Raw genomic sequence first — 16,100 nt, 5'->3', positions numbered from 1 at the left:
GCTGTATATGGTGGTCATGGTGTATAGAGTAATGTTTTATAGCATGTGTAGTGCTATGGTGTACAGGGTCATGGTGTACAGGGTCATGGTGTATAGGGTCATGGTGTGTAGAGTCATGCTGTATATGGTGGTCATGCTGTGTAGGGTCATGGTGTATAGGGTCATGGTGTATAGGGTCAGGGTGTATAGGGTGTGTAGTGTCATGATGTGTTGGGTCAGGGTGTATGGTGTATAGTGTCAGGGTGTATTGGGTGTGTATAGGGTGTGTAGGGTCAGGGTGTATAGGGTCAGGGTGTATAGGGTGTATAGGGTCATGGTGTGTAGGGTGTAAAGGGTCATGATGTGTAGTGTGTAGGGTCATGGTGTATAGGGTCAGGGTGTATAGGGTGTGCAGGGTCAGGGTGTATAGGGTCATGGTGTATAGGGTCATGGTGTGTAGGGTCATGGTGTGTAGGGTCAGGGTGTATAGGGTCATGGTGTATAGGGTCAGGGTGTATAGGGTCATGGTGTGTAAAGGGTCATGGTGTGTATGGTCATGGTGTATAGGGTGTGTAGGGTCATGGTGTACAGGGTCATGGTGTACAGGGTGTGTAGGGTCATGGTGTACAGGGTCATGGTGTACAGGGTGTGTAGGGTCATGGTGTATATCAAATCAAATCAAATGTATTTATATAGCCCTTCGTACATCAGCTGATATCTCAAAGTGCTGTACAGAAACCCAGCCTAAAACCCCAAACAGCAAGCAATGCAGGTGTAGAAGCACGGTGGCTAGGAAAAACTCCCTAGAAAGGCCAAAACCTAGGAAGAAACCTAGAGAGGAACCAGGCTATGTGGGGTGGCCAGTCCTCTTCTGGCTGTGCCGGGTGGAGATTATAACAGAACATGGCCAAGATGTTCAAATGTTCATAAATGACCAGCATGGTCGAATAATAATAAGGCAGAACAGTTGAAACTGGAGCAGCAGCACGGCCAGGTGGACTGGGGACAGCAAGGAGTCATCATGTCAGGTAGTCCTGGGGCATGGTCCTAGGGCTCAGGTCCTCCGAGAGAAAGAAAGAGAGAAGGAGAGAATTAGAGAACGCACACTTAGATTCACACAGGACACCGAATAGGACAGGAGAAGTACTGACCCTAGCCCCTAGCCCCCCGACACATAAACTACTGCAGCATAAATACTGGAGGCTGAGACAGGAGGGGTCAGGAGACACTGTGGCCCCATCCGAGGACACCCCTCCTAGGGTCATGGTGTGTAGGGTCTGGGTGTATAGTTTGTATAGGGTGTGTAGGGTCAGGGTGTATAGGGTCAGGGTGTATAGTGTCATAGTGTATAGGTTCAGGGTGTGTAGGGTCATGGTGTATATGGTGTGTAGGGTCCGGGTGTATAGGATATGTAGGGTTAGGGTGTATAGTGTAATGCTATGTAGGGTCAGGGTGTGTAGGTTTAGGGTGTGTATAGGGTATGTAGGGTTAGGGTGTATAGTTTCAGGGTGTATAGGGTCTGGATGTGTAGGGTCATGGTGTGTAGGGTCATGGTGTGTAGAGTCAGGGTGTATAGTGTCATGGTGTGTAGGGTCAGGGTGTATAGTGTCATGGTGTGTAGGGTCAGGGTGTATAGTGTCATGGTGTGTAGGGTGTGTAGGGTCATGGTGTATTGGGTCAGGGTGTGTAGGGTGTATAGGGTCAGGGTGTATAGTGTCATGGTGTGTAGGGTCAGGGTGTATAGTGTCATGGTGTGTAGGGTGTGTAGGGTCATGGTGTATAGGGTCAGGGTTTGTAGGGTGTATAGGGTCAGGGTGTGTAGGGTCATGGTGTGTAGGGTGTTAGGGTCATGGTGTGTAGGGTCATGGTGTATAGGGTCAGTGTGTGTAGGGTCAGTGTGTGTGGGATCAGGGTGTGATGTGTGTATAGGGTCATGGTGTATAGGGTGTGTAGGGTCAGGGTGTATAGGATATGTAGGTTTAGGGTGTAAAGTTTCAGGGTGTATAGGGTATGTAGGGTTAAGGTGTATAGGGTCATGGTATATAGGATATGTAGGGTTAGGGTGTGTAGGTTTAGGGTGTAAAGTTTTAGGGTGCATAGGGTATGTAGGATTAAGGTGTATAGTTTCAGGGTATATAGGGTCTGGGTGTGTAGGGTGTATAGGGTCATGGTGTATAGGGTCATGCTGTATAGTGTCATGGTGTGTAGGGTCATGGTGTGTAGGGTCATGGTGTGTAGGTTGTATAGGGTCATGGTGTGTAGGGTCATGGTGTATAGTGTCATGGTGTGTAGGTTTTATAGGGTCATGGTGTGTAGGGTGTGTAGGGTCATGGTGTGTAGGGTCATGGTGTGTAGGGTGTTTAGGGTCATGGTGTGTAGGGTCTTGGTGTATAGGGTCAGGGTGTGTAGAGTCATGTGTGTAGGGTCATGGTGTATAGGGTCAGGGTGTGTAGGGTCATGGTGTGTAGGGCCATGGTGTATAGGGTCAGTGTGTGTAGGGTCAGTGTGTGTGGGATCAGGGTGTGTAGGGTCAGTGTGTGTAGGATCAGGGTGTGATGGGTGTATAGGGTCATGGTGTATAGGGTGTGTAGGGTCAGGGTGTATAGGATATGTAGGTTTAGGGTGTAAAGTTTCAGGGTGTATAGGGTATGTAGGGTTAAGGTGTATAGGGTCATGGTATATAGGATATGTAGGGTTAGGGTGTGTAGGTTTAGGGTGTAAAGTTTTAGGGTGCATAGGGTATGTAGGATTAAGGTGTATAGTTTCAGGGTATATAGGGTCTGGGTGTGTAGGGTGTATAGGGTCATGGTGTGTAGGGTGTATAGGGTCATGGTATATAGGATATGTAGGGTTAGGGTGTGTAGGTTTAGGGTGTAAAGTTTCAGGGTGCATAGGGTATGTAGGATTAAGGTGTATAGTTTCAGGGTATATAGGGTCTGGGTGTGTAGGGTGTATAGGGTCATGGTGTGTAGGGTCATGGTGTGTAGGGTCATGGTGTGTAGTGTAATGGTGTGTAGTGTCATGGTGTGTAGGGTCATGGTGTGTAGTGTCATGGTGTGTAGGGTCATGGTGTATAGTGTCATGGTGTATAGGGGCAGGTGTGTAGTGTCATGGTGTATAGGGGCAGGTGTGTAGTGTCATGGTGTGTAGGGTGTGTAGGGTCATGGTGTGTAGGGTCATGGTGTGTAGGGTCATGGTGTGTAGGGTCAGGGTGTGTAGGGTCATGGTGTGTAGGGTCATGGTGTGTAGGGTCATGGTGTGTAGGGTCAGGGTGTGTAGGGTCTGGATGTGTAGGGTGTATAGGGTCAGGGTGTATAGTGTCATGGTGTGTAGGTTTTATAGGGTCATGGTGTGTAGGGTGTGTAGGGTCATGGTGTGTAGGGTCATGGTGTGTAGGGTCATGGTGTGTAGGGTGTTTAGGGTCATGGTGTGTAGGGTGTGTAGGGTCATGTTGTCATGGTGTATAGGGTGTGTAGGGTCATGGTGTATAGGGTTAGGGTGTGTAGGGTGTATAACCCTGTCTCCTCTCTCTCTGCAGGTCTTTTGGGGTGGTGTTATGGGAGATAGCCACACTAGCAGAGCAGCCCTACCAGGGGATGTCCAATGAGCAGGTGCTGCACTTCGTTATGGATGGAGGACTGCTAGACAAACCAGACAACTGCCCTGACATGCTGTGAGTTACACACGCACACACACACCTGGGTGTCCGTTAGCCCGGTATATCTGGATTTTTGCCCCAAAAAATTGAAAAGCCGATAAATAAAATTGGTGCTGGCCAATTGTCCGGGGGAAGAAAAATCCTTTTGCGAAATAATGTTTTTTAGTCCATTGATGGAAATACCATTCGATGGAAATATATTTGACCGGTCAGGCTTATCGGTATGTAGGTTACTTTGCATAATTTTGTGGAATTAGATTGGTGCGTGTGTACAGTATATTCCCTGGACCACCTCCTCCCCCTCTCCCTGGACCACCTCTTCTCCCTGGACCACCTCCTCCTCCTCTCCCTGGACCACCTCTTCTCCCTGGACCACCTCCTCCCCCTCTCCCTGGACCACCTCTTCTCCCTGGACCACCTCTTCTCCCTGGACCACCTCCTCCCCCTCTCCCTGGACCACCTCTTCTCCCTGGACCACCTCCTCCTCCTCTCCCTGGACCACCTCTTCTCCCTGGACCACCACCACCATCTCCTCTCCCTGGACCACCTCCTCCCCCTCTCCCTGGACCACCTCTTCTCCCTGGACCACCACCTCCCCCTCTCCCTGGACCACCTCTTCTCCCTGGACCACCTCTTCTCCCTGGACCACCACCTCCCCCTCTCCCTGGACCACCTCTTCTCCCTGGACCACCTCTTCTCCCTGGACCACCACCTCCCCCTCTCCCTGGACCACCTCTTCTCCCTGGACCACCTCTTCTCCCTGGACCACCACCTCCCCCTCTCCCTGGACCACCTCTTCTCCCTGGACCACCTCTTCTCCCTGGACCACCACCACCATCTCCTCTCCCTGGACCACCACCTCCTCCCCCTCTCCCCGGACCACCTCTTCTCCCTGGACCACCACCACCATCTCCTCTCCCTGGACCTCCTTCTCTCCCTGGACCTCCTTCTCTCCCTGGACCTCCTTCTCTCCCTGGACCACCTCCTCCCCCTCTCCCTGGACCTCCTTCTCTCCCTGGACCTCCTTCTCTCCCTGGACCACCACCTCCCCCTCTCCCTGGACCACCTCTTCTCCCTGGACCACCACCACCATCTCCTCTCCCTGGACCTCCTTCTCTCCCTGGACCACCACCTCCTTCTCTCCCTGGACCTCCTTCTCTCCCTGGACCTCCTTCTCTCCCTGGACCACCACCTCCCCCTCTCCCTGGACCACCTCTTCTCCCTGGACCACCACCAGCATCTACTCTCCCTGGACCTCCTTCTCTCCCTGGACCACCACCTCCTTCTCTCCCTGGACCTCCTTCTCTCCCTGGACCACCATCTCCTCTCCCTGGACCTCCTTCTCTCCCTGGACCTCCTTCTCTCCCTGGACCTCCTTCTCCTCTCCCTGGACCTCCTCCTCCTCCTCTCCCTGGACCACCACCTCCTCTCCCTGGACCTCCTTCTCTCCCTGGACCTCCTCCTCCTCTCCCTGGACCTCCACCTCCTCCTCTCCCTGGACCTCCACCTCCTCCTCTCCCTGGACCACCTCCTTCTCTCCCTGGACCACCTCCTTCTCTCCCTGGACCACCTCCTTCTCTCCCTGGACCACCTCCTTCTCTCCCTGGACCTCCTCCTCCTCCTCCTCTCCCTGGACCTCCTTCTCTCCCTGGACCTCCTTCTCTCCCTGGACCACCTCCTTCTCTCCCTGGACCTCCTCCTTCTCTCCCTGGACCTCCTTCTCTCCCTGGACCTCCTCCTTCTCTCCCTGGACCTCCTCCTTCTCTCCCTGGACCTCCTTCTCTCCCTGGACCTCCTCCTCTCCCTGGACCTCCTCCTCCTCTCCCTGGACCTCCTCCTCCTTCTCTCCCTGGACCTCCTCCTCTCCCTGGACCTCCTCCTCCTCTCCCTGGACCTCCTCCTCCTCCTCTCCCTGGACCTCCACCTCCTCCTCTCCCTGGACCTCCACCTCCTCCTCTCCCTGGACCACCTCCTTCTCTCCCTGGACCTCCTTCTCTCCCTGGACCACCTCCTTCTCTCCCTGGACCTCCTCCTTCTCTCCCTGGACCTCCTTCTCTCCCTGGACCACCTCCTCTCCCTGGACCTCCTCCTCTCCCTGGACCACCTCCTTCTCCCTGTGCCTTCTCTTTGGGGGTCTGCCAGTCCGGTAGTCTGTTCAGCCTGTTAGGTTTCAGCAGCATGGGGCTCTGCCAGTCCGGTAGTCTGTTAGGTTTCAGCAGCTTGGGGCTCTGCCAGTCTGGTAGCCTGTTAGGTTTCAGCAGCTTGGGGCTCTGCCAGTCCGGTAGCCTGTTCAGCCTGTTAGGTTTCATCAGATTGGGGCTTTGCTCTATTGACTGGAGGCTGTAATGTCTAGTATACTGCCATCTATTGACTGGAGGCTGTAATGTCTAGTATACTGCCATCTATTGACTGGAGGATGTAATGTCTAGTATACTGCCATCTATTGACTGGAGGCTGTAATGTCTAGTATACTACCATCTATTGACTGGAGGCTGTAATGTCTAGTATACTGCCATCTATTGACTGGAGGCTGTAATGTCTAGTATACTGCCATCTATTGACTGGAGGCTGTAATGTCTAGTATACTGCCATCTATTGACTGGAGGCTGTAATGTCTAGTATACTGCCATCTATTGACTGGAGGCTGTAATGTCTAATATACTGCCATCTATTGACTGGAGGCTGTAATGTCTAGTATACTGCCATCTATTGACTGGAGGCTGTAATGTCTAGTATACTGCCATCTATTGACTGGAGGCTGTAATGTCTAGTATACTGCCATCTATTGACTGGAGGATGTAATGTCTAGTATACTGCCATCTATTGACTGGAGGCTGTAATGTCTAGTATACTGCCATCTATTGACTGGAGGCTGTAATGTCTAGTATACTGCCATCTATTGACTGGAGGATGTAATGTCTAGTATACTGCCATCTATTGACTGGAGGATGTAATGTCTAGTATACTGCCATCTATAGACTGGAGGCTGTAATGTCTAGTATACTGCCATCTATTGACTGGAGGCTGTAATGTCTAGTATACTACCATCTATTGACTGGAGGATGTAATGTCTAGTATACTGCCATCTATTGACTGGAGGATGTAATGTCTAGTATACTGCCATCTATAGACTGGAGGCTGTAATGTCTAGTATACTGCCATCTATTGACTGGAGGCTGTAATGTCTAGTATACTGCCATCTATAGACTGGAGGATGTAATGTCTAGTATACTGCCATCTATTGACTGGAGGATGTAATGTCTAGTATACTGCCATCTATTGACTGGAGGCTGTAATGTCTAGTATACTGCCATCTATTGACTGGAGGCTGTAATGTCTAGTATACTGCCATCTATTGACTGGAGGATGTAATGTCTAGTATACTGCCATCTATTGACCAGAGGGGGAAATATAACATCACTTTAAATGCTTCACAAACAACCCTATCTGGAAAACAAGTATTACTGTACACACACACACACACACACACACACACACACACACACACACACACACACACTTGTGTGGACATGTATAGATATGGAACGTGAACTGTTTTGGTGCTTGAATTGAAAGAACTACTGCCTGCACCCATTAGATAATATCTAACTTCTCTCTCTCTCCTACCAGGTTTGAGTTAATGTGTTGGCAGTACAACCCATTAGATAATATCTAACTTCTCTCTCTCTCTCCTACCAGGTTTGAGTTAATGTGTTGGCAGTACAACCCATTAGATAATATCTAACTTCTCTCTCTCTCTCCTACCAGGTTTGAGTTAATGTGTTGGCAGTACAACCCATTAGCTACCAGGTTTGAGTTAATGTGTTGGCAGTATAACCCATTAGATAATATCTAACTTCGCTCTCTCTCTCTCCTACCAGGTTTGAGTTAATGCGTTGGCAGTATAACCCATTAGATAATATCTAACTTCTCTCTCTCTCTCCTACCAGGTTTGAGTTAATGCGTATGTGTTGGCAGTACAACCCATTAGCTACCAGGTTTGAGTTAATGTGTTGGCAGTATAACCCATTAGATAATATCTAACTTCGCTCTCTCTCTCTCCTACCAGGTTTGAGTTAATGCGTATGTGTTGGCAGTACAACCCTAAGATGCGTCCGTCGTTTCTGGAGATCATTAACAGCATCAAGGAGGAGCTGGAGCCACCGTTCAGAGAGATGAGTTTCTTTTACAGCGAAGAGAACAAGCTTCCGGACACAGAGGAGTTAGACATGGAGGTAGAAAACATGAAGAATGTTCCTTTAGGCCCAGCTGCCTCTTCACGGCCCCCCATCCCCTGCCCCCCCACCACCTCCGGGTCCGCCCTGCCCAACCAGCCCCCTCCTCCCCCCTCCCAACAGACATCAGCCTCCACGGCCCCCGACGGTCCATTAACGCTGGGCTCCACCCCCCCTTCAGCCCCGTCCTCTGGGCAGGTTCAGCCCCAGGCTCCCTCGTCTCCCTGCTCCCCAGCCCTCGTGGCCACCAGCCAGGCCTGCTGCTCCCGAGTGGCCCCTGGCCCCTCCTCAGCCCAGAGCTCAGGGGCGTCAGAACAGGTGGAGTCCAACGGCCCCGAGGCGGTCGCCCAGGTCCTGCTGCGACCAGCCTTCAATGACTCACCGCCCTACGCACACATGAACGGAGTGAGGAAGAAGGAACGTGCCATGCCCCTCCCACAGTCCTCGGCCTGCTGATCCTAGTGGACCTCTCTCCATCCCTCATCCCTCTTTTCTAAAGAGCTTGGTGGACTCCTTTGTGGTGGGACTCCTCTGTGGTGGGACTCCTCTGTGGTGGGACTCCTCTGTGGTGGGACTCCTCTGTGGTGGGACTCCTCTGTGGTGGGACTCCTCTGTGGTGGACTTCCTCTGTGGTGGGACTCCTCTGTGGTGGGACTCCTCTGTGGTGGGACTCCTCTGTGGTGGGACTCCTCTGTGGTGGACTTCCTCTGTGGTGGGACTCCTCTGTGGTGGGACTCCTCTGTGGTGGGACTCCTCTGTGGTGGGACTCCTCTGTGGTGGGACTCCTCTGTGGTGGGACTCCTCTGTGGTGGGACTCCTACTTTTTCATTCTGTTATTGTATTGACATTGATATAAAGCACCTCCTGCTGAGGCCTGCTGGGAGGACCCTGACCCACAACCTGAACAACGTTTTTTTTTTTTTACATATAGTCCTTTAGGCCCAGCTACCTTTATATATAAAACGCAAGTCCGTTGTTCAGGAAGGTTTCTGGTTACCGCTACCAGTCAAAAGTTTGGACACACCTACTCATTCAAGGGTTTTTCTTAATGTTTACTATTTTCTACATTGTAGAATAATAGTGAAGACATCAAAAACAAACAAAAATAAAAAAGTGTTAAGCAAATCAAAATATATTTGAGATTCTTCATGATAGCCACCCTTTGCCTTGATGACAGCTTTGCACTCTTGGCATTCTCTCAAGCAGCTTCATGAGGAATGCTTTTCCAACAGTCTTGAAGGAGTTCCCACATATGCTGAGCACTTGTTGGCTGCTTTTCCTTCACTCTGTGGTCCAACTCATCCCAAACCATCTCAATTGGGTTGAGGTCGGGTGATTGTGGAGGCCAGGTCATCTGATGCAGCACTCCATCACTCTCCTTGGTCATATAGCCCTTACACAGCCTGGAGGTGTGTTGGGTCATTGTCCTTTTGAAAAACAAATGATAGTCCCACTAAGCCCAAACCAGATGGGATGGCATATCGCTGCAGAATACATCACACCACCTCCATGCTTCACGGTGGGAACCACACATGCGGAGATCATCTGTTCATCTACTCTGCATCGCACAAAGACACGGCTGTTGGAACCAAAAATCTCAAATTTGGACTCATCAGACCAAAGGACAGATTTCCACCGGTCTAATGTCCATTGGTCGTGTTTCTTGGCCTAAGCAAGTCTCTTCTTCCTATTGGTGTCCTTTAGTAGTGGTTTCTTTGCAGCAATTCAACCATGAAGTCCTGATTCACAGTCTCCTCTAAACAGTTGATGTTGAGATGTGTCTGTTAGTGAGGCTGGTAACTTTAATGAACTTATCCTCTGCAGCTGAGGTAACTCTGGGTCTTCCTTTCCTGTGGCGGTCCTCATGATAACCAGATTCATCATAGCGCTTGATGGTTTTTGTGACTGCACTTGAAGAAACTTTCAAAGTTCTTGACATGTTCCATATTGACTGACCTTCATGCCTTAAATTAATGATGGACTGTCATTTCTCTTTGCTTATTTGAGCTGTTCTTGCCATAATATGGACTTGGTCTTTTACCAAATAGGGCTATCTTCTGTATACCAACCCTACCTTGTCACAACACAACTGATTGGCTCAAACAAACAACGGATTGGCTCAAACACACAACTGATTGGCTCAAACACACAACTGATTGGCTCAAACGCATAAAGAAGGAAAGAAATTCCACAAAAATAACTTTTAACAAGGCACACCTGTTAATTAAAATGCATTCCAGGTGATAACCTCATAAAGCTGGTTGAGAGAATGCAAAGCTGTCATCAAGGCAAAAGGGTGGCTATTTGAAGAATCTCAAAATGAAAATATATTTTGAACTCTTTCTCTTTTTTGGGTTACGACATGATTCCATTTGTGTTATTTCATAGTGTTGATGTCTTCACTATTATTCTACAATGTAGAAAATAGTACAAATAAAGAAAACCCCTGGAATGAGTAGGTGTTCTAGAACCCTGGAATGAGTAGGTGTTCTAGAACCCTGGAATGAGTAGGTGTTCTAGAACCCTGGAATGAGTAGGTGTTCTAAACTTTATACAGGTACTGAGATGGTACACTATATATATATATAGTGTGTTTTCTATTAGTTTTTCTAAATATCCCCAAATGGAGACGTGATGGTTGGTTGGCTCACTGTGTAATATTGGGGGGCATTATTATTATTGTGAGGTAAATGTTAAATCTTCTGTCTGGACGCCACGTCAACGGTCAAGCGCTGTCTGTCTCTGTGTCTGTGTTGTATATCAGTGGATGGACAGACATGATCCTCTCTGTTGGACTGGGACAAGATGGTCATCACTGATGATGGTTAGTTGTCTGGTGTGAACTACGTCTTCTCCCTTTTGTCTTGTCTGTGATTGACAGGAATCATTCTGACACTAGTGTGAACTACGTCTTCTCCCTTTTGTCTTGTCTGTGATTGACAGGAATCATTCTGACACTAGTGTAAACTACGTCTTCTCCCTTTTGTCTTGTCTGTGATTGACAGGAATCATTCTGACACTAGTGTGAACTACGTCTTCTCCCTTTTGTCTTGTCTGTGATTGACAGGAATCATTCTGACACTAGTGTGAACTACGTCTTCTCCCTTTTGTCTTGTCTGTGATTGACAGGAATCATTCTGACACTAGTGTAAACTACGTCTTCTCCCTTTGTCTTGTCTGTGATTGACAGGAATCATTCTGACACTAGTGTGAACTACGTCTTCTCCCTTTTGTCTTGTCTGTGATTGACAGGAATCATTCTGACACTAGTGTAAACTACGTCTTCTCCCTTTTGTCTTGTCTGTGATTGACAGGAATCATTCTGACACTAGTGTGAACTACGTCTTCTCCTTTTGTCTTGTCTGTGATTGACAGGAATCATTCTGACATTTGCGTAAACTACTTGTCGTCTCCTAAGCCTACAAGACATGACTAAATTATTTAGTATCTTAAAGGATTGTGATCAATGGGAGGTTGTTTTATCCAGTCCTTCAGTTCCCTTCTTAGTTCCTCTGACCGGATGTATGGCTCCATATGCTTAGTTCCTCTGACCGGATGTATGGCTCCATATGCTTAGTTCATCTGACCGGATGTATGGCTCCATATGCTTAGTTCATCTGACCGGATGTATGGCTCCATATGCTTAGTTTCTCTGACCGGATGTATGGCTCCATATGCTTAGTTTCTCTGACCGGATGTATGGCTCCATATGCTTAGTTCCTCTGACCGGATGTATGGCTCCATATGCTTAGTTCATCTGACCGGATGTATGGCTCCATATGCTTAGTTCATCTGACCGGATGTATGGCTCCATATGCTTAGTTCCTCTGACCGGATGTATGGCTCCATATGCTTAGTTCATCTGACCGGATGTATGGCTCCATATGCTTAGTTCATCTGACCGGATGTATGGCTCCATATGCTTAGTTCATCTGACCGGATGTATGGCTCCATATGCTTAGTTCCTCTGCCCGGATGTATGGCTCCATATGCTTAGTTCATCTGACCGGATGTATGGCTCCATATGCTTAGTTTCTCTGACCGGATGTATGGCTCCATATGCTTAGTTTCTCTGACCGGATGTATGGCTCCATATGCTTAGTTTCTCTGACCGGATGTATGGCTCCATATGCTTAGTTCCTCTGACCGGATGTATGGCTCCATATGCTTAGTTCATCTGACCGGATGTATGGCTCCATATGCTTAGTTCATCTGACCGGATGTATGGCTCCATATGCTTAGTTTCTCTGACCGGATGTATGGCTCCATATGCTTAGTTTCTCTGACCGGATGTATGGCTCCAGTCCAGTAGTATGGAGGGAGTAGGGACAGACAGGAGTTGTCTCCAGTCCAGTAGTATGAAGGGAGGGAGACATTGCTGTACACAGCAGGTATATATTTACACTGTAGTCTCTGCTCTAAGATTTAGAACATTTCTCCATTGCTCTTACAGTTGTTCACTACATCACCAACAGTATGTGGACACGAACTCGTCAAACATCTCATTTCAAAATGATGGGCATTAATATGGAGTTGGTCCCCCTTCTGCTGCTATAACAGCCTCCACTCTTCTTGGAAGTCTTTCCACTAGATGTTGGAACATTGCTGCTATAACAGCCTCCACTCTTCTGGGAAGGCTTTCCACTAGATGTTGGAACATTGCTGCTATAACAGCCTCCACTCTTCTGCGAAGGCTTTCCACTAGATGTTGGTACATTGCTGCTGGGACTTGCTTCCATTCAGCCACAAGAGCATTAGTGAGGTCGGGCACTGATGTTGGGCGATTAGGCCTGGCTAGCAGTCGGCATCCCAATGGGATTGAGGTCAGGGCTCTGCGCAGACCGGTCAAGTTCTTCCACATCGATCTCAACAAACCATTTCTGTATGGACCTCACTTTGTGCACGGGGGCTTTGTCATGCTGAAACAGGAAAGGGCCTTCCCCCAAACTGTTACCATAAAGTTGGAAGCACATAATCATCTAGAATGTCATTGTATGCTGTAGCATTAAGATTTCTGTTCACTGGAACTAAGGGCCTTACCCCGAACCATGAAAAACAGCCCCAGACTGTTATTCCTCCTCCACCAAACTTTACAGTTGGCACTATGCATTCGAGCAGGTAGCGTTACCTGGCATCGGCCAAACCCAGATTCGTCTGTCGAACTGCCAGATGGTGAAGTGTGATTAATCACTCCAGAGAAAGCGTTTCCACTGCTCCAGAGTTCAATGGCGGTGAGCTTTACACCACTCCAGCCAACACTTGGCATTGTGAATGGTGATCTTAGGCTTGTGTGCGGCTGCTCAGCCATGGAAACCCATTTCATGATGCTCCCGACCAACAGTTCTTGTGCTGACGTTGCTTCCAGAGGCAGTTTGGAACTCGGTACTGAGTGTTTTTAAACGCGCTACCTGCTTCAGCACTCGCCGGTCCCATTCTGTGAGCTGGTGTGGCCTACCACTTCGTGGCTGAGCCGTTGTTGCTCCTATATGTTCCCACCTCACAATAACAGCACTTACTGTTGACCGGGGCAGCTCTAGCAGGGAAGATATTTTACTAACTGACTTGTTGGAAAGGTGGCATCCTATGACGGTGCCACGTTGAAAGTCACTGAGCTCTTCAGTAAGGGCCATGCTACTGCCAATGTTGTGCTATGGAGATTGCATGGCTGTGTGGTGAATTTTATACATGTCAGCAACGGGTGTGGCTGAAATGAGCTGAATCCACTCATTTGAAGGGGTGTCCACATACTTTTGTATATTTGGTGTAGTTAGACCTCAGAACATGTTCATACACATCACTGTTTATGTTCTTCTAAGTAATTGTCTGTACAGAAGCTGCTATTTAATTCTTTATTTTTCTTGTGGTTATAATATATCTATATAAAAATGAATCGTTCAGGTTGATTGTTTTACTCTCGTTCCCATTACAGTCCATTTGTTCTTATGCTTGTTGTATTTCTCAAACAATTCATTCATATGAAACATCATTGTTTCTCTTTAACTCATAAAGATATGCTGTTTTGCCACATATTGTCCAAAGCCTTACATTTGTTTTCACCAATACATTGTTGTTTTTGCCGGAAAGATGGCTTTTTGTTTTAGTTTCTTAGAGGTTTAGTGACGGTATTCCTAACTGTTGTCTTTCCTGAATGAAGGACAGAGAAAGACCCCCCCCCCCCCCCCCAGTCCTTAATGAAGGAAAGAGATACTGACATATCCCCCCCATTACTGGATCAAATAATGAGCTGCCATATCTACCCCCATTACTGATCAAATAATGAGCTGCCACATCTACCCCCATTACTAGATCAAATAATGAGCTGCCACATCTACCCCCATTACTAGATCAAATAATGAGCTGCTACTGCCACATCTACCCCCATTACTAGATCAAATAATGAGCTGCCACATCTACCCCCATTACTAGATCAAATAATGAGCTGCCACATCTACCCCCATTACTAGATCAAATAATGAGCTGCCACATCTACCCCCATTACTAGATCAAATAATGAGCTGCCACATCTACCCCCATTACTAGATCAAATAATGAGCTGCCACATCTACCCCCATTACTAGATCAAATAATGAGCTGCTACTGCCACATCTACCCCCATTACTAGATCAAATAATGAGCTGCCACATCTACCCCCATTACTAGATCAAATAATGAGCTGCCACATCTACCCCCATTACTAGATCAAATAATGAGCTGCTACTGCCACATCTACCCCCATTACTAGATCAAATAATGAGCTGCCACATCTACCCCCATTACTAGATCAAATAATGAGCTGCCACATCTACCCCCATTACTAGATCAAATAATGAGCTGCCACATCTACCCCCATTACTAGATCAAATAATGAGCTGCCACATCTACCCCCATTACTAGATCAAATAATGAGCTGCCACATCTACCCCCATTACTAGATCAAATAATGAGCTGCCACATCTACCCCCATTACTAGATCAAATAATGAGCTGCTACTGCCACATCTACCCCCATTACTAGATCAAATAATGAGCTGCCACATCTACCCCCATTACTAGATCAAATAATGAGCTGCCACATCTACCCCCATTACTAGATCAAATAATGAGCTGCTACTGCCACATCTACCCCCATTACTAGATCAAATAATGAGCTGCCACATCTACCCCCATTACTAGATCAAATAATGAGCTGCTACTGCCACATCTATCCCCCATACTAGATCAAATAATGAGCTGCCACATCTATCCCCCATACTAGATCAAATAATGAGCTGCTACTGCCACATCTACCCCCATTACTAGATCAAATAATGAGCTGCCACATCTACCCCCCATACTAGATCAAATAATGAGCTGCTACTGCCACATCTACCCCCATTACTCTACCCCCATCTACCACCACAAACCGATGCTGGCACTAAGTCCGAGCTGTATATGGCCATAAGCAAACAAGAAAATGCTCATCCAGAAGCAGCGCTCCTAGTGGCCGGGGACTTTAATGCAGGGAAACTTAAATCAGTTTGACCTCATTTCTACCAGCATGTCAAATGTGCAACCAGAGGGAAAAACTCTAGACCATCTTTACCCCACACACCGAGACACATACAAAGCTCTCCCTCCATTTGGCAAATCTGACCATAATTCTATCCTCCTCCTGATTCCTGCAAGCAAAAACTGTGTGATCATGCTCTCCGTAGCAGATGTGAGCAAGACATTTTAAACAGGTCACCATTCACAAGTCAGCGGGGCCAGACAGATTACCAGGACGTGTACTCCAAGCATGTGCTGACCAACTGGCAAGTGTCTTCACTGACATTTTCAACCTCTCCCTGACCGAGTCTGTAATACCTACATGTTTCAAACAGACCACCATAGTCCCTGTGCCCAAGAAAGCGAAGGTAACCTGCCTAAATGACTACAGCCCCATAGTACTTACGTCAGTAGCCATGAAGTGCTTTGAAAGGCTGGTCATGGCTCACATCAACACCATCATCCCAGAAACCTTAGACCCACTCCAATTCGCATACCGCCCCAACAGATCCACAGATGACGCAATCTCAATCGCATTCCACATTGCCCTTTTCCCACCCGGACAAAAGGAACATCTACGGTGTCAAGAATAAGCATGGGCACCCTTTGGAATGACCTGGATATCTGCTTAAATTGGTCATAACATGTGATCTGATCTTCATCTAAGTCACAACAATAGACAAACAGTCTGCTTAAACTAAT

The 16,100-nt window shown here is 48.0% G+C and overlaps 1 protein-coding gene across 1 annotated transcript in view; it reads left to right on the top strand.

Annotated features, from left to right (window-relative positions):
* The window catches only part of LOC110518867 (insulin-like growth factor 1 receptor), a 147,764-nt gene extending 138,768 nt beyond the window's left edge, over positions 1-8,996 (top strand). The window contains exons 21-22 of the mRNA XM_036981717.1: positions 3,518-3,652; positions 7,707-8,996. Of these exons, the coding sequence (XP_036837612.1) occupies positions 3,518-3,652; positions 7,707-8,328 (757 nt within the window). The 3' untranslated portion in view covers positions 8,329-8,996. The remainder of the gene's footprint in view (positions 1-3,517; positions 3,653-7,706) is intronic.
* Positions 8,997-16,100: the final 7,104 nt, after the last annotated feature.

Source organism: Oncorhynchus mykiss, chromosome 6 (genome assembly GCF_013265735.2).
Source record: "Oncorhynchus mykiss isolate Arlee chromosome 6, USDA_OmykA_1.1, whole genome shotgun sequence".
NCBI classification, from domain to species: domain Eukaryota; kingdom Metazoa; phylum Chordata; class Actinopteri; order Salmoniformes; family Salmonidae; genus Oncorhynchus; species Oncorhynchus mykiss.
This window is presented reverse-complemented; position numbering and strand designations above follow the sequence as displayed.